Source organism: Ursus americanus, chromosome 2, assembly GCF_024610735.1.
Source record: "Ursus americanus isolate L20-20 chromosome 2, mUrsAme1.1.p, whole genome shotgun sequence".
In the NCBI taxonomy this organism is placed as follows: domain Eukaryota; kingdom Metazoa; phylum Chordata; class Mammalia; order Carnivora; family Ursidae; genus Ursus; species Ursus americanus.
Genome location: NC_142128.1, coordinates 67,767,418 through 67,794,860, shown reverse-complemented (window position 1 = coordinate 67,794,860; position 27,443 = coordinate 67,767,418). Strand labels below are relative to the sequence as shown.

General features: G+C 41.5%; 1 protein-coding gene across 3 annotated transcripts; it reads right to left on the bottom strand.

Moving 5' to 3' along the window:
- On the bottom strand, positions 1-27,443 carry KLHL12 (kelch like family member 12). Of its 3 annotated transcripts, XM_087857118.1 has the most exons (13): positions 26,906-27,052; positions 25,916-25,988; positions 24,795-25,028; positions 20,240-20,393; positions 18,927-19,144; positions 13,395-13,544; positions 11,874-11,988; positions 4,967-5,073; positions 3,699-3,894; positions 2,674-2,832; positions 2,256-2,354; positions 1,724-1,910; positions 1-1,542 (listed from the first exon to the last, which is right to left on the bottom strand). In XM_087857118.1, the coding sequence occupies exons 3-13, from the start codon at positions 24,987-24,989 to the stop codon at positions 1,416-1,418; spliced, it is 1,707 nt and encodes a 568-aa protein (XP_087713244.1). In that variant the 5' UTR covers positions 24,990-25,028; positions 25,916-25,988; positions 26,906-27,052; the 3' UTR covers positions 1-1,415. The 3 variants fall into 3 exon arrangements, with proteins under 3 accessions (XP_087713244.1, XP_087713256.1, XP_045643592.2); XM_087857130.1 differs by lacking the exons at positions 25,916-25,988; positions 26,906-27,052 and adding an exon at positions 27,375-27,443; XM_045787636.2 differs by lacking the exon at positions 25,916-25,988 and having other exon boundaries at positions 26,906-27,078.

Sequence of the window (27,443 nt, the reverse complement as noted above, 5' to 3'; positions counted from 1 at the left end):
TTTGAGACAATTGATTTTTAATATTTTCTTAAAAAAATACAAAGGAACTGAACTCTTGAGGTCAATACAACTCAGGAAAAGAGGAAAAAAATGGAATTTCAGAATAATGGGAAAGTGCATCCTTGTTTAGGTTATCACATCCCCACACTCCCAATACCCACAAAACCAAGATTTTCACTCCAAAACACAGGGGAGCCTTGAATGGTGGCTCAGAAATGGTGATAGCAAGTACTGGAACTAACGAAAGGATTTTGGTTGTCCTTGATTATTCTGTCCTGGGATGAATAAAATCCACTCTAAGGACAGTTGAGGGAAACTTATAGTAGGAAAAGGACTAACTGTACCAAACACAGCAGTAAAAAGCACTCCTCAGCAGAAGTGTGCCCTTAAAAGAATGGGGCAGTAATCAGGTAGCTGCACTTTAAGGCTGCTGCCACCTCCACGCCATCCCCAAATAAATAATAATGAAGTATAATAGTGTAGTAGTATTTGATTCAACACAGAAAGATAGTGTCTCACCCACTCCAGGCAAACCATGCCATGAATAGGTGAGCCCTGGCAGGAAATAAGACGATTGTAAAATCACAGGTACTTCTAGTTTGCTCCCAGGCATACCCAACTCCCACATTTATTCCAGGTCTGCTCAGCCCAACATTTGTTGACTCTAATTTTGTCAGTCTCCGGGGCCAAGATGCACACCATTCTAGTTCAGAATGACCATGGGGAAATAAAAAGATCCTTCCAATAATATACCCTTTTAAGTCTTCCAGGTTATACTTCAGTGGTGTTCCAGGTTCACTCACATTCCATCAAATTCCGTTGACTTCCCTCACTCTAAACACAGTTCTGTATACCAACCCTGTCCCTTAAGGGAGTGCCAGGTCTCTCCCCAAGCCCCCCAAATTCTGACAGGGGCTTTTCCTTTTGTTATCCTCCAGAATGGAACCGTGTTGCCCCTAGCTACTGTAGACTAGGAAAGATTTTCCTGGAAAACAAGACTTGGATTTTACCCAGCTTACTCAAGTTCGTATCCTCCCAATCATCCACGCTGGATACTGGCCACATCTAGCAGGTCACACTCACCTTCCTTCTCTGCAATACATGAGGCACAACAGATAGAGAGATTCTCCTGAGCACACGAGAGTGCGCTCTAGACCAGAAGGAGAGGTGATCTGGCCTCTCAGACCCATTCAGTGTGCACAGTCTTCCCATGAGTGTCTGTTACCCACCCTCCTCAGGGAGAACTACCAGCGCAAGGTGGAGTGTGTGTCAAGTAAGTACAATCATCACTGCACTGGTGCTTGTAATCACCCTATGCACACATTGAGAAATAGAGATTCTGGAAAGGATCCTTGACTCTCCCGTAAACTGTCCCTTGGACTGGTCACTAGCTCTGGAGGGGGCTCCAACAATGGTCACTTCTCTCGAAGAACACACACGCCGGCATCACAGCGCTGGGTTCCCATGGATGTCACTACTTCCCAGTTGTCGATGATAGGGTCATAGCACTCAATGCTACTCAGCAGGGAATTCCCATCATATCTGAGGGGGTAAGAAGCAAAAGAAGAAAATGAACTTTCTATTTCTTTCCATACAGTCCTAAATTAAAGGTTGCCACTGGAGCCGTCTCCCCCAACCCAAAGCCTGTCTTGATCCAAAACTTCAGATTGGATCACGTGGTCTTGGATGCATGATGACTCTAGTCTGGCTTCCAAATCCTTACCCTGCAATAGCATAAAGTCTCCCCCGAAGCACCGTGGCCCCTACATAGCATCGTGGAGTGGTCATACTCGTGACAGTTGTCCAGGAATCGGTGCGAATGTTGTATGCTTCAACAGAAGAAAGGTGGGCTGTACCATCAAATCCCCCCACCACATAAATATGGTCGTTCAGCAGGGCTACTCCTGCACCTGGGCGAAAAAGGCATAACAAGTGAATACTACTAAAGCTTAGGATCAGAATTCTAAAAACAAAACGTGATCACTCATGGCTAGCTGAGTTCTAAGGTAGCTGATGGCGGTGGACTAGGGCCGGACAGGCCTAAAATAATCTGGTTGTCTTTATTATCACTGTATTTAGAGAAAAGACAGGCAAAGAGGAGAATGGAACCTCAGCCCTTTCACTGTAAGTGTACAGTGAAGAAAGAGCTACTACTCTGATCTGTTGCTCCCCTATCTCTGACTGCAGCACACCGCGTATATCAAGATTCATCAGCACGGTCTACTGCCCTCTCCCTTAGCTATGACTGGTCTTACCAGAGCGCTTGGTGGCCATTGGTGTAACATTAGTCCAATGTCCTGTGTGGGGATCATATTTCTCAACTGAATTTAAGATATTCAAGCCATCATATCCTCCTGAAAAACAAAGTAGAGACCATTTCAGAAAGAATGGGAAATCCTCATGCCCATTCCCAGGCTGCCTTTCTCTGAGTGTTTCGACTAATTCTTTCAGTTTCAGTTCTTAAGAGTTTCAATAATCCAAAGAGAAATCTGACAGTACCCTATTTTTCCGTTTCCATGAAAAAGATAACCCCAGCTAACAGAAAAGATATGTGGATAGACTAGGATTTTAGTTGAAAAAAGTCTATGCACTTTATTTTGATAAAAAGGGATCCCCACCCAGAGGCTGGCGCCCATTAAGATCCCTCCCATCTCTGCCTCCCAGACTGAATACCTAGGCAATAGATCACTCCACTGGCCACAACTAGTCCGGCGCCCTCCCGGGCTGTCTGCATATCTCCCAGCATGCTCCACTGGTCAATGTTTGGGTCATATCGCTCCATACTGGTATGACGCCTGCTTCCGTCAAAGCCTCCAGACACATAGATCATATCTGCTCAGGATGAATGAATCATAGACTATTAGAGGATGAGAGATTTCTAATAACTTCTCTTTACAAACTCCCCATAAGTCCTTCAAATGTTTGGGAACAAAAAATGTTTTTCATGGGTAAGGCAATTAAGTCTTATAGATAAGGAAGATATCACAGTTAAGACATCTAAAAAGATGGGGTGTCTGGATAGCTCAGTCTGTTGAGTGCCTGACTCAATTTTGGCTCAGGTCATGATTTTAGGAGGATTGTGGGATTGGGCCCCACGTCAGGCTCCATGCTCGGCAGGGAGTCTCCTGGAGATCCTCTCCCTCTGCTCCTACCCCCACCCCCAACCCCTGCTACCGTGTACCCACATTCTTTCTAAAATAATAAAATAAATCTAAAAAAAAAAGACATCTAGGGGCGCCTGGATGGCTCAGTTGGTTAAGCGTCTAACTTCAGTTCAGGTCATGATCTCAGGGTCTCTGGGATCAAGTCCCGAGACAGGGTCCCTATTGCTTCTCCCTCTGCTCCTCCCTCCAGCTCACACACACTCCTTAAATTAAAAAAAAAAAAAAGAAAAGAAAAACACCTAAAAAGAATGGGGTCAGATGGAATCCTCAGACTAGCTGGCATTTGCAAAAATACAACCAGTGCCAATTCTCCACTCAGCACACTGGAACTTGATTTACCGACTCTGTCGTCAGTGTTGAAATATCCATTAATACTGAAAAGCTTTGGTAACGTTAATATTTCCAAAAGCAAAATGGAATATTTAACCTTACCAGTATCTTCCACATTTCACGCTCCTGCCAGATAACAGGAGAGGTATGAACCCTGATCCAGCCACAAAAAATGGAAACGCTGCCCTACACAGCCAGCATTACCTCCGAGGGTGGTGGCTCCAGCAAGGCCTCGTCGGACATTCATAGGGGCTACAGAATACCAGACCCCATCCTCATCTGCGGTGTAGTCTAGACATTCCACTGAACTCAGGCGAGAACGGCCATCATAGCCACCAATTACATAAATCCGGTCGTGTAGGGACACTGAGGCCACGTAACGTCTCTTACGAGTAATGCTCTACAGAATTAGGAGAGAAGAGGTACAAATCATTTCGGGCATGCAAGTCTTGGACTTTACCTTTTTCTAACCTTCCTGTTTTTATCGACATCCCTCCCCTTCGCTTGTCACCATGAACCCTTCTTGAGACAGTGGTTCACCCTCAAGTGGTCAATTGCCTACTGAACGAATACACCTCTTGCTTGTTGTGATGCTTTTAAAGGTGCAACCCTTCTGGACACCTGCCTCTTTCCAAGGCTTCCAAAAAGTTTAATGTCTTTCCATTATCCAGTAACTGATTCCTTCTATTCTATTATCTATTCCAGGCCTAAAGACTGATATCCCTCTATAAAGAAGAAAAGTATCCCCAAACTGCTAATCAAAGGCCTAGGGATCCTAAAAGTTATGAGGATAGATGAAAAGATTTCCATGTTTTCTGGGACACCTGGAGGGCTCAGTTGGTTGAGCGTCTAACTCTTGATTTCGGTTCAGGTCATATCTTGGGGTCATGGGATCAAGCCCTGTATTGGGCTCTGCGCTCAGTGGGGAGTCTGCTTCTCTCCTTCTCCCTTTCCCTCTGCCCAACCCACCACTTGATCCCTCCCACCAAATAAATAAATAAATAAATCTTAAAAAAAAAAAAAAAAAAGATTCCCATGTTTTCCCAGAATTATTATTGTTCATCCAGCACTAAAAAGAGACACACGAAGGGAGAAAGATATAAACTTCAGACTTCAAATGAACACTAGTTCAATTTAATATAATTTAACACTAAGTTCAGTTTAACAGAGCATGACAATAGAGCATGCTGGGAGTTGCACAGACAGCTCAGGAAGGCGCCCGAACACTGGTGGGCCAGGTAAGTTTAATTTGACACAGGGCCTCTGATATTTCTGAAGCCTGATAGTCTACCTAAAGGGTCACTAACGACTGACTGACTGATCTAGAACCTACTATGTGTATGACACTGTTATGAGGAGCATCATGTGGTTACTAGGCTTTGTTACTTTCAGAGCTGGATTAGTTACGATCTAGAGCCAGGAAATGAGGACATTTAAACTCTTTCCCCATGACTGGTTCCGCCATTACTTACTGGCAAAAAGCTCCACTTCTGAGTCTTGGGGTCATATTTCTCTACCACGTCGATGGGAGACTGCTGGCTTCCGAAGCCCCCAACCACCAGAAGTACTTCATTGGCTCCTGAGGACAAAGACATAAAACGATAGACAGGTTACTTTACCATCCCAGGGGAATCATAAGTAGAAACAGTTGTAGGATTTTGTTTTATGTGGCACAGAGAAGCAATCTGAAATAAGACATTCATCGTAAGGCCGCCTAACAAGAAATTCTTTCTTTCTGAGGCTCTAGCTCTCTAGGACCTGGATCTCTGAAATTAAACTTTCAGCACAACACTAAAACTCCAGAAGGCAATCTTGAACACAGCACACCATTCCAACCCATCTAGACGACTGTGGTTGACACAGTAAGTGAGGTTCTCCGTGCAGGCAGGGGACTAAAGGAACTCCCTTCCCTTCTCGGCCTGTAAAACTCAAAATGGGAGTTTTTTATAATAGGGAAAGAACATTCTCCTAACCTTGTCTCAAGAAAGTTGGAAGTTACGGTTTTTAGAACCAAGTGATAGATTTTTAAAAATCTCTTTCCATGAATTTTTCCAATTTAGCCAACTTTATGACCACGTTCCCTGCCAATTCATCAGAACTGCCAGGTAATCATAACAGCAGGCTTTTAAAGAGACTCTTTTTCTCTATTATTTTCCCAAAGGAGGTATTTTGATGACCTTCATAACTCTCCTGTAAGGCCTTCTTGTGATAAAATATCTCCTCCTTTGCCTCTGTTCCAAGAGCAAAGTCTTTTGAGAAAATCCTCTGTACATGTACTCTACTAGAGCGCATGGAGAGAATGGAGCATTTTGTACAATTCAATTACTAGGAGGGCATTGAGGAGACCAAGGTGATCTTACAAGTTACTCGACTTAAAAGAGCAAATAGAGTACCTTTTAACCGACAAAAACACAGATGCACCCCAATGAAGTAATGGCTCTGACAATTATCATCAATGGCTACTATAATCATTAGGGAAAAGCAAAAATACTACTTTATAATGCTCAATAGGAAGTACACCACCATCACCTACGAAGTATTCTTGCTAAAAAAATGAACCTGTATCTTGAAACCTACCAAGCTTCTAGTCTTACCACCAGTTTATAAGCAATACAGGGGACAGAAGAACATACTAAATGACACTACATGGATGCAATCAGCAAAATCCTGAATGTGGGAAATTCTACAAGTCAAACAGCCTGGTTGCTTCAACAAATAAATTACAAGGAAATACCAAAGTAGGAGGGAAAAACCTATGGATTAAAAGAGACTAAAGAGAGACAGGAACTCAATGCAACATTGGACCTTATCTGGATCACAACTGGGGCAACGTAAATGTTCAAAAACAAAAACTGGGGAAATATGAACATGTCTTTGATATCTGATGAAAATAAAGAACTGGTCATGGGTTTTCTTTGAAGAGTGATAATGATATTTTAGATACATTTTTAAAAAGCTCCTTATCTTTCAGAGATACTTATGAAAGCATAATACATATGGATGGAATTATATCCTGAGATTCGCTTCAAAATAGGCCATGAGTTGATAATTGTTGAAACTGGGGGAATATGGGGAATCATTATTCTGTTCCTGTATATGTTTGAAATCTTTCTTAATAACTCATTCGTGAACTCTTAAGTTTAACCTCATTAAAGAGGGCATCTGTCTTGTGTATTTCCCAAATAAAATAAGTGGACCCTTTCCAAGGTGAGCCAGTAAGCAGGTCTCAAGAGCCAGTTCCCTTTAGAAAAGCAAAGCATTTGAACAAAGGGTCCTTTCATATTATGCTTATTGGTGCATAACATTCCTTCAAGCTGGGAGAGGCCACAACCACAAAGTATTTGCTTCTTCCTTGGCAGCCCTTTTCCCCTATCTGTCCCTTTCTTCTCTCAGCACCTCTTCTCTCCCTTTGACTTGAATAGAGAAGATAAAAGCAATCCTTCTATCCAAACACATTTCCCTTTATAGATAAATTTGATGCTAGGGTGCCTGGGTGGCTCAGGTTGGTTAAGCGTCCAACTCTTGATTTTGGCTCAGGTCATAGTCTCAGGGTTGTGAGATCGAGCCCTTTGTCAGGCTCCATGCTGTGTGTGGAGAATGCTTAAGATTCTTTCTCTCCCTCTGCCACCCACCCCCCAAAAATTAAAAAAACAAAAAACAAACAAACAAAAAAGGGATGCTAGTGAATGATATCTGTATGGTTAAGACAATGAAAATACTCCACAACTGGGAAGTATTTTCTATGCTTTGCACATTTAAAAAATTTCCACTCATTTTCAGCTCTAATTCCTGTTGCTTTACGTAATTCCCAGAAACAAAAAATGACAACAACAAAAAAACCTAGGAAAAAAACCACTCTTTCTTGATAATATGATTTCACTCAGGCAGCTTTTGAAGGATGGGGACATAAAAACAGATAGGAAATATTTAGATTATGTTACAAAACCCAGAGAACTGACAGCACTTCCTCTTATTTCAAAGTTTCTCAGTAAATGTTCTGGTAACTATATGTCTACAGTGGAACTTGGACAAAGGTGTCAGTGTGAGTCACTCAGTTATTTTATGGTTCTAACTGCCTGGGGCCCTAGACCATTGGTTCCAAAATCTCTTTGCTATGAAGGACTCTTTTCATTATTTTCCGAAGATAAATCTTGTTTTCTAAAAAACTATCTACTAAGCTGGAGCTAAATAATTAACTTCCCCATTACTGCTGGAGCTACCCGTAAGTGCCGACAGAGCTTTTCGTAAGTATGAGAGCGCCAGTGTTTTCACAATCAACAGACATAATTTTAGTCATTTCTGATGTCTTTATTTAGTCTGTGTAGCTTTTTCTAGCACGAAAGCCATTTTCTTTTAGAAAATTTAATAAATAACTTGAGGATTAGTGTAATTGTCATCCTTACTTGTGTATTAACCCCCACTGGTTAGAAGATTTAGAAATTATGTATTTTTTAAAAAGATTTTATTTATTTATTTGACAGAGACAGAGACAGCCAGCAAGAGAGGAAACACAAGCAGGGAGAGTGGGAGGGGAAGAAGCAGGCTCCCAGCAGGGGAGCCTGATGCGGATCGATCCCAGAATGCTGGGATCATGCCCTGAGCTGAAGGCAGACGCTTAACGACTGCACCACCCAGGCGCCCCTAGAAATTATATTGCTTGTGATTATAAAACATATGTAAAATACATGCTTGCTACTGAAAGAACTTAGAAAATATCGACAAGTATTATGAAAAATGTTTACCCGTAATTCCACAACATGAAGACATACCAAAATGTAAGAGATTATTCCCTTCCAGCCTGTTTCTAAATATTTATTAAACATAAATGGACCACATTTATTGTATCTTGTTTTTATTTTTTATTATTTTTTTATGATTTTATTTTTTTTTAAGTAATCTCTACATCCACAACATGGGGCCTGAACTCACAACTCTGAGATCAAGAGTTGAACCACTTCACCGACTGAGCCAGCCAGGTTCAGTTTTTTTTTTTTTTTTTAAAGATTTTATTTATTTGACAGAGAGAAACAGCCAGTGAGAGAGGGAACACAGGCAGGGGGAGTGGGAGAGGAAGAAGCAGGCTCCCAGTGGAGGAGCCTAATGTGGGGCTCGATCCCAGGACTCCAGGATCACGCCCTGAGCCGAAGGCAGATGCTTAACGACTGAGCCACCCAGGCGCCCCACCAGGCTCAGTTTATATTTAATTTCCCCAAGATATTAACAAAATCTTTTAATACATAATTTTATTATTCTTAGGCATTTCAGGTGTTTGTAATTTGGGCCTATAAACAATCACATATAATCCTGTGATAAACATGCTTGAATATGAAATCCCAGTTATTTTCTTAAGACAGAAATGGGAGGGTTGCTGGGGTGAAGAACACGAACTTTAAAAGAATCTTTTAATATACATTATTAAGAGGAGCACCTAGGTGACTCAGTTGGTTAAACGTCTGCCTTTTTCTTTTTTAAGATTTTATTTATTCATTTGACAGAGAGAGAGGCAGTGAGAGGGGGAACACAAGCAGGGGGAGTGGGAGAGGGAGAAGCAGGCTTCCTGCTAAGCATGGAGCCCGATGCAGGGCTCGATCCCAGAACGCTCAATGACTGAGCCACCCAGGTGCCCCTAAGCGTCTGCCTTCTGCTCAGGTCATGATCTCAGGGTCCTGGGATAGAGTTCCGAGATGGGCTCCCTGCTCAGCACGGAGTCTGCTTTTCCATCTGCCCCGGCGCTGCCTCCCCCCTTCACTTGTATGTGTGCTTGCTCTCTCAATCTCAAATAAATAAAATCTTTAAAAAAAAAATACATTGTAAGATTACTTCCTGAAGTTTACACCAATTTATACTGCCACAAACACTATAAAGTTGCCAATTCATTCTACTCTCTGTAGCTGGATATTGTTTCCTAATCTTTGGTGCTTTGGTGGACAAAAAAAAATATATTTATTGTTTTAATTCTTACTTTACTACTAGTAAGACTCTATTAATAATTAGTAATTAAAAAAGGACCCTTTGTTCAACCCCTTTACATTTAGTAGTCAACTGTACTCCCTCCTCTGTGGACTATACACTCAAGTCTTTAGTGTTTCTCTCATGTATTTTTATTATGACCTCTTTATATATAAATGAGTTTAACTCTTTGCCACGGTGTAGCAAATCTACTTTCCCAGTTTGTCTTATAATGTTGTGCATGATTTTTATTTAGTGAAGTACACTGACCTTTTCCTTTGTGATTTCTTCTATTGCTTTGTGCCTAGAAAGTCTTCCTCTCCTGGGAGAACTCCTAAGTGTTTCAATGTCTTCAGACCCTAAGTTGGGGACCACTACTCTAACAAACTAATGTGAAAAGAGCTAGTGAAAGGAATGACTAGAAGGAAGCCTGTCTATTCTCTGCCAATGAATTGGGGAGGGAGGGGACTTGTTAAGTTACATTTTCTGTTTATTATGAAGAAAGTATGTTTAAAACACCTGACAGAAACAGCATGAAAAAGCACATTAGTAAAACTGAGGCATCTTGACAGTGCCATTGTCATTACTGGGGGGTGGGGGGAGTGTGTGTGGGCTGTGGTGTGCTGTTAGAGGACTATGGCAGATAGCCTTCAGGACTGCTAACACCATAAGGTTCAGAGATTACATTTCCACATGTATTGATCTTTAGCTCACAAAAGGAGACTGGGACAAATTAGAAATTGCAATTTCCACTGTATCTTCTGTGAGAGAGTAATGGGTAGAAGATAAATAACTAAGACAAAATCTCCATCCATTATTTGGCATGCTATTTTTATGTAGCTTAAATTTAATTTCCTTATGCCATATGTAAAAGAATCATTATCCTGATAGCTGGTTTAGCAATCTCTGTGAAGAGAGATAGGTAGAGGACATGACAGTAGGAACAATTTACTTCTAAGACACTGACAAGGAGATGCTAAAATAAGAATCTAGTTGGAGACAGCTTCAGAATTTCTTTTCTGGAACTTCTGAAAAATAACCTCACAACTCTAAGGGCACATAGAATCGTATTATAATCTCACAAGATCTCTGTATTTCTAACATTTCTACACTGACATACAGTACTTAGCCATTAAAAAAATATAGGGCATAAATCATCATTCTACTTAAAGCCATCGGTAAACAGCTTAATTATCAATTAACACCTTCATATACATGATTCCACAGTTAGATAAGAGAAAAAGTAGACAATAACAAAAACAAAACACCACCCCATGGATCATTTATAACCTAAATAGTGGAGTAGGGAAGACAGGAAACGGAAGTGAGGTGACACCTGAGTACTTACTACCTGTCCGCTATCATGTCAGGCATCTTATATATATTATCCCATTTAATCTCCACAACAACCCACTGCAATAAGACATTATTATCCTCATTTTAGAGGTAGAAGCACAGGCTCAGATAAACTGATACCTTACCCAAGGTCATACAACCACTCATTGGTGGAGCTGTGATGTGAACCTAAGTCTCTTGGCTAAAATGGCAGCTCACATATACAGCACTTGTCATGTGCCAAGAACTGTCCTAAGCCTTTTACATAAGTTACTTCATTTACTTTTCATAACAACCTTGGAGGTAAGAACTGTGATGATTCCCACTTTACAGAGGAGGCAACTGAAGCACAGAGAGGTTGTCTCCCGCCAAAGTTAATAAACTTAGTAAATAGTGCTGGGATCTGCACCCACGATCTGGCTTCAGAGTCAGGCTCTGAACTGCTACATGTCACCGCCAAAACCCCTGTACTTTCAACTACACTGCACTCCCGCACTTTATACTATACTGCTGCTTTTCCTTCCTCTTTTCATTCCATAATGGAAACTACTACATTCGAAATAATTTCTAATTCACAATACTCCCAAAATACTGAAATAAAATTATTTAAAAAAAAAATATTTATTTGACAGAGAGAGAGAGAGAGTGCACAAGCAGGGGGAGCAGCAGGCAGAGGGAGGGGGAGAAGCAGGCTCTCTACTAAGCAGAGAGCCTGATGCGGGGCTCAATCCCAGGACCGGGATCATGACCTGAGCTGAAGGCAGACACTTACCTGACTGAGCCACCCAGGCGCCCCAGGGAAATAAAATCATAACTTACACTAATACTTGACAATTCAGAAAGTGCTTTTACGCACTCTATTCCATTTAATCCTCCACTGAGTTACTCGAAATAGATAGGGAAGGTATCCCTGGTTTGCAGGAGAGCTCAGGGTGGCGAAGTGACTTGTCCAAGATGACACCGTTACTAAAAGATTAAAAACAGGTCTGAAACAGGTCTTTGTACTTCTTACTGAATGTTCTTTTCACCTACATCATACCACCTGGCAAGGGGTAGTTGAAAATATCCCTTCCTTCTGCCAAGATGCCGGCTTACCTAGACGAGCCCTCGTCCTGGGTCCCTGCATCTGACTTCTCAGTTCAGGCCTCAGGTGAAACTTCTTTGCTTCATCAACTAGATCCCTGCACTGTAAGCTGCAGCGGATGAAAGGCTGAAACACAGCAGGCAGCAGAGTGAGCCACAGCGGCCGTGTCTCTAATATACGAGTATAAATGGCACACATAAGAAGTAACTTGATATAGAAAACCAGTTCCAGAAGGGCTGCTGGTAACAACTATGCAGTGGGTTTCCACAAATTAAGAAAACGGTTTTTTAAAAGACAATACATTATTACATGGTTCAAAAATCAAATGACATAAAGAGATATATTGAGAAGTATTCTCTATCCACCTCAGCACCAGGCATTAACTATTTTTATTAGTTTGTCTGTACATCCTTCCAGTGATTACACAGACACAAGTAGGAAATAACTAATAAAAATTTTAAGGGAAAACCAAGAGGCTTCTGTTAATTCCTGGGATGATAGGAAGAAGTAAATCTTGTCTGAAATAATTTCCCCAAGGTTCATAGCACTGTCACGCTGCCTCTGTCTCCCCCTGACGGAGCTCTGTACTGGGCAGCTCTCCTTCACATCCCTAGATTCACTCCACATCCTTCTCCACTCTGCTCGCTGGCTTAGGAGACTGGCCTACATGAAGTACGTTGTAGGGTCCCTAGGAGCTCTAGAAGAGCTCAGAGAGAGAAGGGGAATGAGGCCAGGCTCCCTCACTGCAGGGTGAGCGGTGAATTTGGGATTTCAGTCTCTTGTGTCGGACTCAAGAGTCTGTACTATGAACTACAATATAAAGAAATAGAGACGATAGCTATATGAGTTGATAGAAATTACAAATATGAAAGTTTGATACGTGACACTAACCAGCCTGCAACTTTTCTAACGTGACCGGGAAAACGGTGTATGTAGTTAATTCCCCAAGAGGTCTGGGGCTGGGCCAGAAGGAACACATTCACTGACCTGACCTATCTATATGTTAAACAGCAGTATTCGCCCAAAGTATGGTCTAGGTAAACAGTGATATATATGGTAAAAATGATGAAAACATACCACACACAAAGAACTTGGGCTGGAAAAACACTTTCATAAATAAACACTGTATAACTCAAATTGATATTAAAATGCATCAAACTACTTTTGTGTTGTTTTCATGGGAGGTCAAAAATAAAGAGACTTGAAAAGCAAAGCATCTTTTTCAGGGCAATTTGGAACTTATGTTTGATGCAGAAGGGGACATTTATCATCTCATGTTGCTTATGTAAAACACATAGGACATACAAAACAAAAAAACAAGAAAACAGAAAATTAAACCATAGATTTCCATTTCCAGAAGGCTGACTTGCCAAGCAACTGTCTGGAGACTACCTAGTGCCGTCCTCTCTGGCATTCCTAGACAGGCTAACTGGGAGGCTCTGTGCCTACATTAAAATACCCAATTTTGAGTACATAATACTAAGTTGCAAGAGATGTTCAAGGTTTGACCCCGTGTGCTTTGCAGGCCTTACCTCAGCATCTATTACGTCCGTGATGTACCTGGGGGTCAGCAGGGGCATCCGGACGTACTGCAGCAGGTCAGGCAAGGATTCTTCTCGCTCCTTCTTGGCATGCTTCACCCAGTTGATGACAGCTTCAAAGACGGGCTCTTCAGAATCCACCTTAAGTGTATAATTACACATCACGGAACTCTGCTTTTCCAATTATTTCACAATCTCAGAAAGTAACCGTGCTTACTTTCTCCTTCCTATTCCCCATCCTCTACTGCCATTGTTTCTTCTCTTCCAGAAAATAGCTAAGCTTTTGGGAAAACAACCCCTGTCCCACACGACTCACTAAGACCAGCTAAAGAGCTGCAGTCAAATTGGGTAAAAAATCTGAGATAGTGCCTAATAAACCATCAGTCATGAGTTGGCTTTTACTTCAGAAGTTTTTCCATTCCTGAATTTTTTTTCTGGTCATGTTTGAAACTTTACAGGGGGAGGAGGAATCTGTTGCCCTATTCAAAACTGGTTTTTTTTTTTTTTTTTTTTAAAGTATGCTCTATGCTCAATGTGGGGCATGAGCTCATGACCCTGAGATCAAGACTTGCATGCTCTACCGACTGAACCAGCCAGGCACCCCCAAAATTGGCTCTTGAAACAACCTGTGTTCACTAAGTGTTATCTAATAACCTCCAGGATTGGTCCCCAACTCCTCCATCCGAGCCTGTGAGGCAGGAACCTCTCTTACATTGTTATGCTGTAATGTTGCAGTTTCCAAAGAATTGTCAATTAGCATCTGAACCATTACTGTTTATCAGGCACTGTGCTTTGAGATGATATATACAATTAATCATTTGGGGAGTGTATCTGTTCTGAGATACCGTTCAGAATGTGACAGTGCCTAGATAAAGACAGCGCTCTGTGAACTTTTCCCAAGAACTGAAATAGAGAAAATGTTTCAGAATGTTCATTCATTGGATTTACCAAACACCTACTGAGTGCCAGGCACAGGGCTGGAAGCTGGTTATACACTGGTAACAAATTAGACATGAACTTTCTTTTTATGTGGGGAGATAATGGTAAAATGCACAATCCCACTTTGTCATTATATACCATGCAGGAAAAGCACAGGGGCTATGAGACAGAATAACGTGAGGTTTCCTAAATCAGACTGATGGGTCAGAAAAGGCCTCCCTACAGAAGAAACACAGTTCATTCCCATGGATGAATAGCAATTAGCCAGGAAGAGTGAGAGAGAATGCCAAGGCAACAGAAGACCACATGCAAAAACTCTAGAGCTGTACTGTCCAATATGGTAGCCACTAGCCATGTATAGCTATTCACATTTACATTAGTTAAAATTAAGTTAAACTAAAAACTCAGCTGCTTCTCAGTCATACTAGCCACATTCCAAGTGCTCAACAGCCACATGTGGCTAGTGATTAGCAAACCAGACGGCACAACTATCGATCCTCTCCATCTTTACGTGACGGTCTACTGGACAGCACTGTCCTAGAGCAAAAACGAACAGACTACAGGCTGGTATAGTAGAATGAATGAGGCAGGGGAAGAATAGCAAAATCAAGCTGGAGAGGTAACCAAGAGCCAGCTCAGAGAGAGCCTTAGAAGACTGGAATTTACTCTAACAGCAATGGGAAACCACTAAAAGGTTTCAACCAAGCCTGTGATCTGATCATACTGATGTTTGTAAAGATTACCTAACTACCATGGGTAGAACAGTTTAGAAGGGCCAAGGGCTGGGACACCAGTTAGAGGCTCCTCTGGTACATTAGGCAAAAGGTGATGGGTGCTATGGGGTGCTTGGGTGACTCAGTCGACTGGGCATCTGCCTTCAGCATAGGTCGTGATCCCCAGGGTCCTGGGATCAGGCCCTGCATCTGGCTCCCTGCTCAGTGGGGAGTCTGCTTCTCCCCCCACCCTCTGCCACTCCACCTCCTTGTGCTCTCTTTCTGTAAAATAAATGAATAAAAGCTTAAAAAAAAAGAAAAAGTGATGGGTGCTTAGACTATGGCAGTGGTGATAGAAATCTATGCACCAAATTTATGGGAGGTCAAACTAACCCAGCCTACTGGATTAGAAACAGAGGAGCATGCAGAAGGCTATCCACAATTTAAAAAAATTATTTTTCTGAAGAATGACAAGCTAATAGTTATAAATAGCTACATGCTAGGCTCTGATATAGTCTAGGTTTAAATTAGATTTATCAATTTATAATGGGGTTTTTCAATCATGAGCAGATATCCTTGATCCTACTGAAGACAGAATAAACTAGTGTTGTGGAGAAACAGCTAAACTGAGAGGAAAAAACCCCTACATTAATGCTTCGCTATGGAGAAAAATTTCCCCATAATAAATTTTCACAGAGAGCTATTTTATGTATCGGGCACTGATATTTAATGATCAGAATGGCCCTATGCACTAAGCATGACTATTATCTACAGAAGAGGAAACTGAAGATTAGTGGTGAGGTTAACATGTGTCACACAGCCAAAATAAACCCCAGGAAGATTCTAAAGCCCATGTTGTTTTAACCAGTACAATACACTGTTTCCCATTGTGTTAAATACTATCGTTTTATATAATTAAGAGGAAGTATTAGTTAGGGAGTAAAACATCTGGTTCCTCTTTCTGGCTGGTATATGGAAGAGAAAAAAACGTGCCATTTGCTGTCTTTCCAGCAAAAAAGACAGTCTTGACAGAGGCTGAAGGAAGACTATACAAAAGAGTTCTCAAACTCTTTTGGTCTCAGTTTCTGAATAAAAAAGTTAGTCTTTTGCTCTCCCTGTTCCATTAATTTTATTCCAAAGTCTATACAGTTCTAAAGTAAATGATTGCTGTTAACTGCTTGCTGACTTGGTCAATGAGAAACTAACTAGGCAACCTGCTCACGGTTTCTTGGAACAGAACAATCTGGAGCCAGGTGGCCCAGATATGAGGCCTGGCTCTACCACTTACCAGCTCTGGTATGCTGGGTACCCTCAAAGCCTCAGTTTCTTCCTCTGAAGAAAGGACACACTTTTGAGAAACTACATTAGATAAAATATACCAGGAACGGTACCATTAAAATGAGAAGACCAGGGTGCAGGGATCTTTATCTTTTTTGTCCACAATTGGATCGCCGGCACCTGGAACCGTTCTGGACACACCATAAGTGCCCAGTAAATATTTAATAAAGGAACCAATAGTAAATGCTGAGTAAGTTTTAGCTCTTTCATTATGTGCAGTGAACTTCAAATCTATAAGTACTCATTCTATTTACTATATTTTCTAATGTATGGATAAATCAAGAAAAATCAAGATATTCTAGCATGTTACTAGTTTCCAAAGTCTGCAGAATGTGTCATTTGTCTGTACCTGGCATTTCAGTGCATGGACACAATGTCCTACCTCAGCAAGAGTGAGAACAAACCTTTAGCAACTATTTGGCTCAGTAACATTTTTAACAGCAGCTTCTCTGGACTAATATGACACCATGTCAAACTGTAAAATGATTCCTCTTTAGTTGGAAACAATGTCACCAATGTGCTCTAATCAATCTTCCCTCAGGAAAGTCAGTAGGGAAAGGCAAAAAGAAAAAGTTGGCTAAAATTTGAGAAGAAGCATTCTTAAGACTATTTATTATATTACATAAAAATCCTAGTTTTAATAAAATAAATTAGTTATCATTGGGTTTACAAAAGTATATTACAGAATTTCTTTAGCAAATTCCTTCTTTAGCACTTAGAATATTCATCAGACTTTGATTCTTTCTAGTATTAAACTGAGGTGGCACTAACTTCTGGGAATCCACTAATTTAAAATTCATTTATTATTATTATTATTGTTATTATTATTATTTTTAAAGATTTTATTTATTATTTGACAGAGAAACAGCCAGCGAGAGAGGGAACACAAGCAGGGGGAGTGGGAGAGGAAGAAGCAGGGTCCCAGCAGAGGAGCCCGATGCAGGGCTCGATCCCAGGGCCCTGGGATCACGCCTTGAGCCGAAGGCAGATGCTTAACAACTGAGCCATCCAGGCGCCTCCATTTTTTATTATTATCTAAGGAGAGTGAGAGGAAAACAATGAACTCTTACCTTCCTACAGAACCGAATTTCTCTTGACTGGGGGAAACCAAACCTAACAGATGGACTTCTATCCTACCACTTGGCTCTGCTAGGCATTTTCTAGGAGCTACTAACTAGAGAATTCAACCACTGGAAATCAACGCCTTGGGTTTCAAAGACATCTAAAGCCCTATACTGGACTTCTCACTCCAACTGTCAGCCTAACTACAGATCTCTATGCAATAAAAACTCTGCTAAACTACTGGCACTATGATTTAGCATTAGGATTGACTAAGATCCTTCTTGCTGGGGTAAGTCACTGAACCCTTGCCCGCCCACAGGTAGTTTCCCCTCTGCTAGGTGAAAAATAACTCCTTCAAGGCCCAGTTCACATGTTCCTTCTTCCCACTCCCTCATACCCCCATTAGGCACTTATGATCTGCCTCCTGCTTAAGATCGCCAACCTTTTTTCACTTCCTATTTGATCCACTTCCTTTTTGATCTAATTTTAACTTAGAAGGTTTAATTCTTCCTTCTTCTAATTCCTTCACTTTGAGTAAGTTCATTATTCTCATACTGTATGAGTTTTGTCTTTTTGTATGTCTCTACCACTACACTGTGAATTACTGAAAACAAGAACTGTATCTTACTCATTTTTGGATCCATAGCACCTGACATATATAGTTTATTGAGAATATCTACTGCTGTATAGTATTCTTTTTTTTTTTAAATTTATTTATTTGACAGAGACACAGCCAGCAAGAGAGGGAACACAAGGAGGGGGAGTGGGAGAGGAAGACGCAGGCTCCCAGCAGAGGAGCCTGATGTGGGGCTCGATCCCAGACCACTGGGATCACGCCCTGAGCCGAAGGCAGACGCCCAATGACTGAGCCACCCAGGCGCCCCAGTAGATATTCTCAATAAATGTTTGTGAAATGAGCGAATGAGTAATAGAGAAATGTTCTACATAAATCTACTTTACTTCCAATTTCTGCTTATTCCACACTCTCTGTAATAGTGACTCTTGGGACACCTGGGTGGCTCAGTCGGTTGAGTGTCTGCCTTCGGCTCAGGGCGTGATCCCAGGGTGCTGGGATCAAGTCCCACATCAGGCTCCCTGCTCAGCCTGCTTCTCCCTCTGCCTGCTGCTCCCCCTGCTTGTGCGCTCTCTCTCACTCTCTCGCTCTCTGGCAAATAAATAAATAAATAAAATCTTAAAAAATAAATAAACAGTTGTAAGACATCCAGAGGAAACATTAAAAAAAAAGTGACTCTTAACCATTGGGATCGTATATTGAGGAAGGTCGCTAACTCCCTCCCATAAAAGTGCAAATAAATTTGGCATATAATTTCAGGGCACTGAAATTGTCAGCCAATACTGACACTTGATTGAGATGCCCTGCTACAGAAACGCAGTAATTCCACATCGTTTTTCCCAAGCCTCTGTAATGGCCCCGTCCTGAAGAAATCCTAATACCAAGCCAAATTTATACCTGAATTTCATCACACTTGATTAGCTTTTCCACCTCTCCTTGACTTAGAAGAATGAATTCTTCATGCTGTACCACTTCAGGAAAATGCTTCTGGCTAAAAACCTCAGCTGCTTGCATCAGGTCAACACAATTGTGAGTTTCAGCAAAATCCCTGATACCCAGGCAATTGGAGGGGTCCAACTGACTTTCTAAGAACTCACAGCAGGCTTGCTTCACACCTAGGACAAACACAGACAATGAACACTTCAGGGTACTGGACCAGCTGTAAACTGGTCTGCATTCTTGGATCGAGATATCTTCTCTACACATCTTCTCTACAAGGTAACAGAGGAATCTATGGCTCAACACCTGATGATCAGATTAGAAATTTGATGCTTAAGGAATTCAAATGCAATTTCTTTCTTATGTGCTATGTCACCTTCAAGCAAGGCCTTTACAACTGTGTCTCTGTTTCACCTTTAAAATAATTATAGCAAGACAAATTGTTTCTGTGGACACTTGCACAATTAAACAAAAATGCCTACAAAACTTGGGAAATCAAGCTTTTATAAAACCAATCAAAATTTAACATAATGTACCTAATTTCTACTCTATATGCAAACTTACTGAAAGACTCCTATGAAAGAAAAGTAAAAGATACTAACACCAATCTTTTATTTCTCTAACTGACAAGCTCAGAGTATAAACCCAACTTTACAGCTGTGCACTAATGCAAAAGTTTCACGCTGTTTTCAATCATGTATTAAAAAAAGTGAAAATTTTCAACCATGTGTTTAGAAAAACTGAAAATCATAGACACATTAGAGCAGATTAAGAAAGACGGACCGGGAACAGGAATGTTTAACCCTGTGAAAACAGTATATACTTTCATTTTTGTATGTCAATTTAAATTTTCAATAGATAATTTACAGGATTCAAAAATTCGAAGTACAAAAGCATTTGCCATGAATAATCCCCCAGCCTCCCTATCCACCTGGCCATCTAGTTCCTTTCCATGTAGGCCACGAATAGTATCAGTCTCCGGTGTTTCCCTGTAGAGTTACTGTGTACATATATGTAAAAAAATGCGTCTATTACCCTCTCTTCCATTTTGTAAAAAACAGAAAAGGTGTAAACGCTCTCTTCTAAAGAGCCAAACACTCACATGTGGAGCGGTTCTTTGATATTGCAATTAAAATCTGATCTTCGGTGCCACAGGCAGTAAACATGAGTGCCCACAGTCTGTCTCCATAATTTCCAGGATTAAGCTTACATCATTAATTTTAAGCATTTCCAAGGCTGCCCTGGCACGACTGCGACTTTACCATCCGTACCTTTCAGCTGGAGCAGACAGGCTGCAGGGAGCAGTTCCTGCACGTTCTCCACCGTCACGTGGACCGTTTCAGTGTACACAAAGTCCAACAGAATTTCCATGGTCGAAGCAGTTAAACCTTGAATATCAACATAAGGTTTCCCCTTCTCTGAAAGCTGAAAATTCAGGGTATGAAATAATGGTGGTTATAATTCCACGAGATAAACGGAGAATCTCATATCCATGAGCCTGAGGGGATATTAATATTAATTGAATATACAGCTTTAAAAAATTATGGTCTAATTTGCTTGATTTGTATAAAGCAAAGATGGCATATATTTGTAGCTCTTCAAATTGGGGGCAGCTGTATGTAACCCAAGAGCACACAGCGAGGTGACACCTTGGAAAATCAATTTTACCAGTGAATAATTTAAAACCCTGCTTTCGTAATAAAACAAACATAGAACTATTACAGAATAGAATGTAAAAATTCTGTGAACATACTACTGGTGTCCCTGAGCTTTTAAGACAAAACACAAAATTTCAATGAAATGTCATGCTTGTAGAGGACCCTGTGGCTTACAGCTCCAGACATTCCAGGACTACTCAATGTTGTTCTATTTGTCCTTAGACTACATTTGGTAATGATGAAACATGCGAGGCATCTTAAGGGGCCTTCTACTGTAACACTGAACATAACCAAATTGTTTGATACTTTTTTCAAAATATTGGATTGAGTCTATTTCAGGATTACTGAATTGTTAGTGGCATATTTAGTCCGGATCATATATCCTTGAAGTTATGAGTACCGAAGAGGCCAGATAATCATAGAAAATTGTTTAAGAGTGGAAATCTTCAGTTTTGCAGGACAGTAAACTACTTGAAAATTGATTACCTTATGAAAATTTTATACATCTTAACCTTAGTTAGACATTCAAATTACTCACAAAACTCCAGTGCATTTCCATTATGAACTAAATATCTTTATCATCTTTGATTCCTCCAACAACCCAAAATAATAATCAAAAGGTGTTCTTCACCAAAGCCAATAAGAAAATCAATCCCTAACATTAGTTTGGAAAAATGTTTTATTAACATTTCACATAGAATATTTACAAGTAGATATATATAAGTACAGCGATTCCAGAAATTTCTTATTCAACAAACCATATTCCCATCAAATAACTTAAATATGAAAATATTTCACTAATTAACTCAGAGCAATTTTTGCATCATTTCACATTTATATTTGCTTTACAAGTTTTCCAAGTGTTTCTTATTTACTATTATTTCACCTAATTCTCACAGCAACCTGGTAAGAATTTAGAGGTCTGGTATTATTCCCATTCAAAGAAGTTCTGTGACTTAACTAAGGTATCTTAACTAGCAAGAGACAGCTAAAACTCAGGTCCTTTTTTGTCTTCCTCAAATGATCTTTCCATTGGACCACATTCGAGGAGCCTTTCAGGGCTGGAAAAGAATAATGAAACCACCTAGTTCAACTACTTTATTTTAAACATCAACCCGGTGAAGTCAGATGGTTGTCAAGGTTCACGCAGCATTGCTAAGAGACCTGAGCCTGGGACCCAGATCTCTGGGCCCTCTCCTTTGTATCAATTACTCTTAAAAATAAAGACAAAACCGGGGCGCCTGGGTGGCGCAGTCATTAAGCATCTGCCTTCGGCTCAGGGCGTGATCCCAGCATTCTGGGATCGAGCCTCGCATCAGGCTCCTCCGCTGGGAGCCTGCTTCTTCCTCTCCCACTCCCCCTGCTTGTGTTCCCTCTCTCGCTGGCTGTTTCTCTCTGTCAAATTAATAAATAAAATCTTAAAAAAAAAAAAAAAAAGACAAAACCATCTGGCATTTTCTTGCCTAATACCAGTTTTTAAAGAAAGACTGTAAAATAATGACTGATGAGAAAAAAGAAAGAATTCTTTTATAGAACTCCACACCAATTTCAGTGTGCAGAGAGAGTGAAGACAGACTAATTTTCCTCAAGCTGACAAAGAACAGGATGCATGATGTATAATCAGTAGTCAGCAGTCCTGACCCATTAGCACTTCATGCTCAGCAGCTGCTGAGAACCTTCCTTACCCAGTTAAATGCCAACTGCTTCTGATGCTCTTGGGCAGATATTGTTTCTGGAGGACAATACAGGACAGGGATCTGTGACGTTATATTACACAAGAGCATTTTAAAATTAGCCTGAATTAGCAGGAATGATCTGTCAGGTTTCCATGTTTTCCTACCAGCCATGTGACTGAGCATTGGCTCAGAGCATCATAAACTATTTTGGCTTTGAAATTACAGAATATAAAAATCCACAGTAGGTAAAATCTGTATAAGGCAAGTAAGTTAAGATTTGTATAAAGCAATATGGCATATATTCGTAGCTTTTCAAATATGGCATGTATTGTTTGGGTTTAGGGTCAGAAAATTGAGCAGTAAACTCCATCTCTACCATTTATAAGCCACGTGACCTAAGGCAAGTCACTTAATATCTGAGACCTTGTTTCTTCTTTTGTAAAACCAGACGGTAACATCTAACCCTAGGGTGAATGAGATACAGCCATCACTCTCCTATTCAGATCCAAAAGCAGTATCTTCACTAAGGTGATGAGATTAACTAAAGAAAAAAATTAACTGACAGTTAAAAAAATTTTTTTTAAGATTTTATTTATTTGAGAGAGAGAGAGCGCGCATGCGCGCACATGAGCAGGGGGAGAGGGAGAAGCAGGCTCCCCGCAGAGCAGGGAGCCTGAAGTGGGGCTTGATCCCAGGACCCCAGGATCATGACCTGAGCCGAAGGCAGACCGCTTAACCGACTAAGCCACCCAGGTACCCCCCCACTTTTTTAATTTTTAAAGGGGTGCCTGGGTGACTCAGTCATTTAAGCCTCTGACTCTTGATTTTGGCACAGGTCATGATCTCAGGGTCATGAAACTGAGCCCTGCATCAGACTCCCCGCTAGACATGTAGCCTGCTTAAGATTCTCTCCCTCCCTCTGCCTTCTCCTCAACGTCCCCGCTCAAGTGCTCTCTTAAAATTTTTTTTTTGAAAATAACGTTAACATAATGAGATATTTCAGGCATACGTATAAGTATAGATACATGATATAATACACACTGGTGTAGTCTCACTCAAGCTTAAAAAAATTCAAGAGCCTGGGTGGTTCGTAGGTAAAGCACCCAACTTCTGATTTCTCGATTTCAGCTCAGGTCCTGACCTCAGGGTTGTGAGACTGAGCCTTCAGACAAGCTCCATGCTCAGCTTCCCTTCTCCTTCTGCCTCTACCCGCCGCCCCCCCACCCCACTCTTGCACTCTCTCTCTCTAATAAATAAGTCTTAGAAAAAAATTAGAGATAATTGATTTAAAGTTTAAAAATCAGACTTGAGATTTTGAAACATAAAAAAGCTGCAGTGGCTGTCTGCTGTCTGGCTTTCTAAGAGTACTTCACAATATATCCAACAGCCTTACTCTAAGTACCCTGCCAATTACTGAAGCAGCCTTTTTTTTTTTTTTTTTAAGATTTATTTATTTATTTGAGGGGGGGAGGGGCAGAGGGATAGATTCTTCAAGCAAACTCCCAGGTGAGTGGAGGGGAGCAGGAGGGGACGTGGCTCGATCTCACATCCATGAGATCACAGCCTGAGCTGAAATCAAGAGCTGGACACTTAAACGGCTAAGCCACCCAGGAGCCCCTAAAGCAGTCTCTCTTTCTTTGTTTTCTCTTTTGTTTTCAAAGATTTTATTTATTTATTTGACAGAGAGAGAGGGAGAGCACAAGCAAGGGGAGCAGCAGGCAGAGGGAGAACGAGAAGCAGACTCTCCACTAAGCAGGGAGCCTGATGCGGGGCTGGATCCCAGGACCCCAGGATCATGACCTGAGCCAAAGACAGACGCCTAGCCAACTGAGCCACCCAGGCGCCCAAGCAATCTTTTTTAATACCTATAAACACAACCTTTTTTCTTGTCGAGTCAACCTTTTCCTGATTCCCTTTAACTGCTTATACTCCACAGTCTGCATCTTTTTCCAAGTTATGCTCCATATACCTATACAGTCATGAAGTCATTTATTAAGTCCTCCTCCTCTCATTTGAAATTACTCTAGGTCTACACTGGTAGAATGAGTGCTGATTTTCTTCATGTGTTGTTAGGTGGAGTTGAAGGAGGACTCTTCCTTCTTCCCTTCCCCCTTATCCTCCTGGACTCCACTTTAAAATATGAGACTTCAGAAGGAGAAAAAAACCAGGAAATCAAATTTTAAAAATAAGTAAAATCCAGTAGCTGACATGTTTTACCACATGCCAGTCACTGTTCTAAACACTTCTGTGATTTTCTCAAATAACTGTCACAATAACCATATGTGATTGCACATTGCTATTACCCCTGATTTAGAGATGAGGAAACTAAGATATAGTCTAAAGGCAGATTTTGATCAGAGTCAGCCCACTGAACCACCATACTATAGAAATTCACTATTATATCAAACTTCTACTATTTTATTCAGCAAAATAAGACAACTATAAGGTTACACGGGTGAGCTTCATTTCTGAGGCAGTAACTTACCACTTACCTCACTCGTGAACATGGCGCAGAAGTAATCACTACAGGCGGCCAGCACAATCCGATGGGCGGGGAAGTCTTTCTGCTCCACTCTCAGAGTCACATCACAGAGGGTATTACTCTTCCGGAGAGAGTTCATTGAATTGAGGATGGATTTAGCGTGAGTATTTGTCATTATGTCTTTGGGGGCCATAATGCCTCCCATCAAGTAATATGGAGAAAGAATGAAAGGGGTCCTTCGATTCTGCAAGAGAAAAAAACCCAGAGCACACCTGAAGGATTAGGAAAACTAAACATATTCAATGAGCTACACAAATTGAGGACGCTTCCTCAGACCCAAATACAAGTAGAGAGTACTCCTATTCCTGGTCTTACCACAACAATCTAGCCACGAACCCAAGTAAAAACAATCTCTTCTTCCTCCAAATTCCAATATTGAGGGTCCCTACCACTTGACATTTATTATAATCAATACTCAACTGTACTGTAAATAGGAAAAAATTACACATATCTTGCATATCTTCACAATGCTGTCACAGTCTCAAATGATAAAATGAAAAGATAAAATTTCCTAAAGGTGTGCTATCACTATTACTTAATATTCATAAGCAGATTAAGTAGGTAAGTATTTAGAGAACAGGAGTCTGTTTTATATATTTTTTCCTATCCTAGCAGGTGTACATGCTTAGAAATCAAATGCAAGAAAAGAAAAATTGTGTATTCAACTTAGAGCAATAAAGGCCAGAGTCAGTGAAAATCAACTTTTTTTCTAAAGAAGTATGCAAAGAATTATTATGACTTCCAAATATATCTGGATTTCCTCTTAGAATGACATTTCAAATGAGGACCCAATACCTACCATGAATAATGGAAACACTGCAAGCTTACCTATGGACTTTCACCTGATTAAGTTAGTGAAGCTCTTCTATGGAAGGGTCTTCCTACTCTACGTTAGTAGTAAATGCCCAGTAGTAATTCTTCTATACTGAAACGAAGAGCCTATTAGGACAGAAACCTATTAAAACTCCACTACTAATTTTACTGCCATAGCCAGTCACTTGCAAAGTTCACTTGTATGCATCAATTAAAAAAACTCCGTAGTACATTCCATATTTAAAAACCTCAACGTACTTTTTACTTTCTTGATTGTTGACAGGCTTTACAGACTTTTTTTTCTTTCTTTTTTTTATTTCAAGGACAATTTCTGGGGAATGAAATGGGATGGTTATTCAGAGACTCTTATTTGGAATCTATAACTTTCTGAAATAATCCAAGGGAAAAAAATTAAACAATTATCTTCAAGAATCCGCAACTCACAACCATAATTTTTGAACAGCACGAACAAAATCCTAAATTCTCATCTACTCCTAGATATTATTATTTCATAAGCACTCTAGATAATCTCTCCAACAACCTGCAAGATCCATCTTACAGAACAAGAGGTGATTCATCAAAGCATATGACGTTTTTCAAAAAGATTTTCCTAAGTCTACTTACTTTCAATTCTGGAGATGTAAGAAAAGTCTGAACAGATGCCCACTTACTGTGAAGATTTTCTGGGGAGTTACCACAGGGCTCAGCCTAGGGCTGGGTCTTACAGTTTCAGTGTCAAAACTGGCAGTAACCTTAATTCAGTGTAATCTTCCTCCTTGGGGATTCCTGCCTCATCAAGCAAAACCTCAGCCTTATCTTTCTCTCTCACCTTTTTGGAACTTCCGTTAAGATCTGAATAAAGGGAGATTCGGAATACGGATCTGAATACGGAAGATTCGGGAAGGGGCGATAGCGAAAAGGTGTCAAATTCCGTAAAGACTAAATTCCAGGTGGGAAAAGGGGAAGAATTCCAGGTGGGAGAAGGAAAGACAGTCTCCCCGCCTGACAACACCGGGAACAGCGCTGGCAGCTCCAGGTGGAGGTCCGGGAGGGGCGCGGTCGGGGAGGGACTGAGAGGAGGGCGCTCCATGCCAGAGCGCCCCCAGCCCCGCAAGCCTTCCTCCGCTCCCTGGCATCTCTGCGTTCCAACCCGGAGGAAGGCGATGGATGGGGGAAGGGCCGTAACCTGGAGTTGGGGGCTAGGAAGGGAAGGGCAGAGCTGCCTGCCACCACCTCCGTGCGACTCACCTCCACTCGCGGGCCCACCCAGCCACGCCAGGCCTGTTCCCGGCCCGTGGGGATTGGGTGGGGCGCGGGGCCAGCAGGCGGCTCAGGAGAAGCCCAAGCGCCGCCGCCGCCCCGACCCGGAGGCTCTGGAGCCGTCACCGTGGTAGTCCAAGATCTCGCCTCCGCGGCCGCGCGACGTGATGACGTAATGCAACTCGAGGCCCGCCCACCTCCCTGCCCCGGGTGGCGTCACGTGAGGGGAGGTGTCACGTGGCGCTCAGGTACCCGGGTGCCAGGCTTCGGCCCATTTAGAGAAAGGCGAAAAGAAGAGGCGGGGCAGGGTGCGGCCCGCAGGGAGGGGCGGGGTGTACAGTTCTCTTGCCGCGTGATTGGCTGAGACCAGATTCCGCCCGAGTCTCCTGAGCCCCGGCGGATGGAAGGTATTCCACATCTCTAAACCGAGGAGGAGGTTGCTGGGAGTATGTTTTACCTGCCGGGTATTCAGGAACCCTCTCACATCGAGAAAACCCACGGGGGCTTCAAATTTCTTCACGTCCAT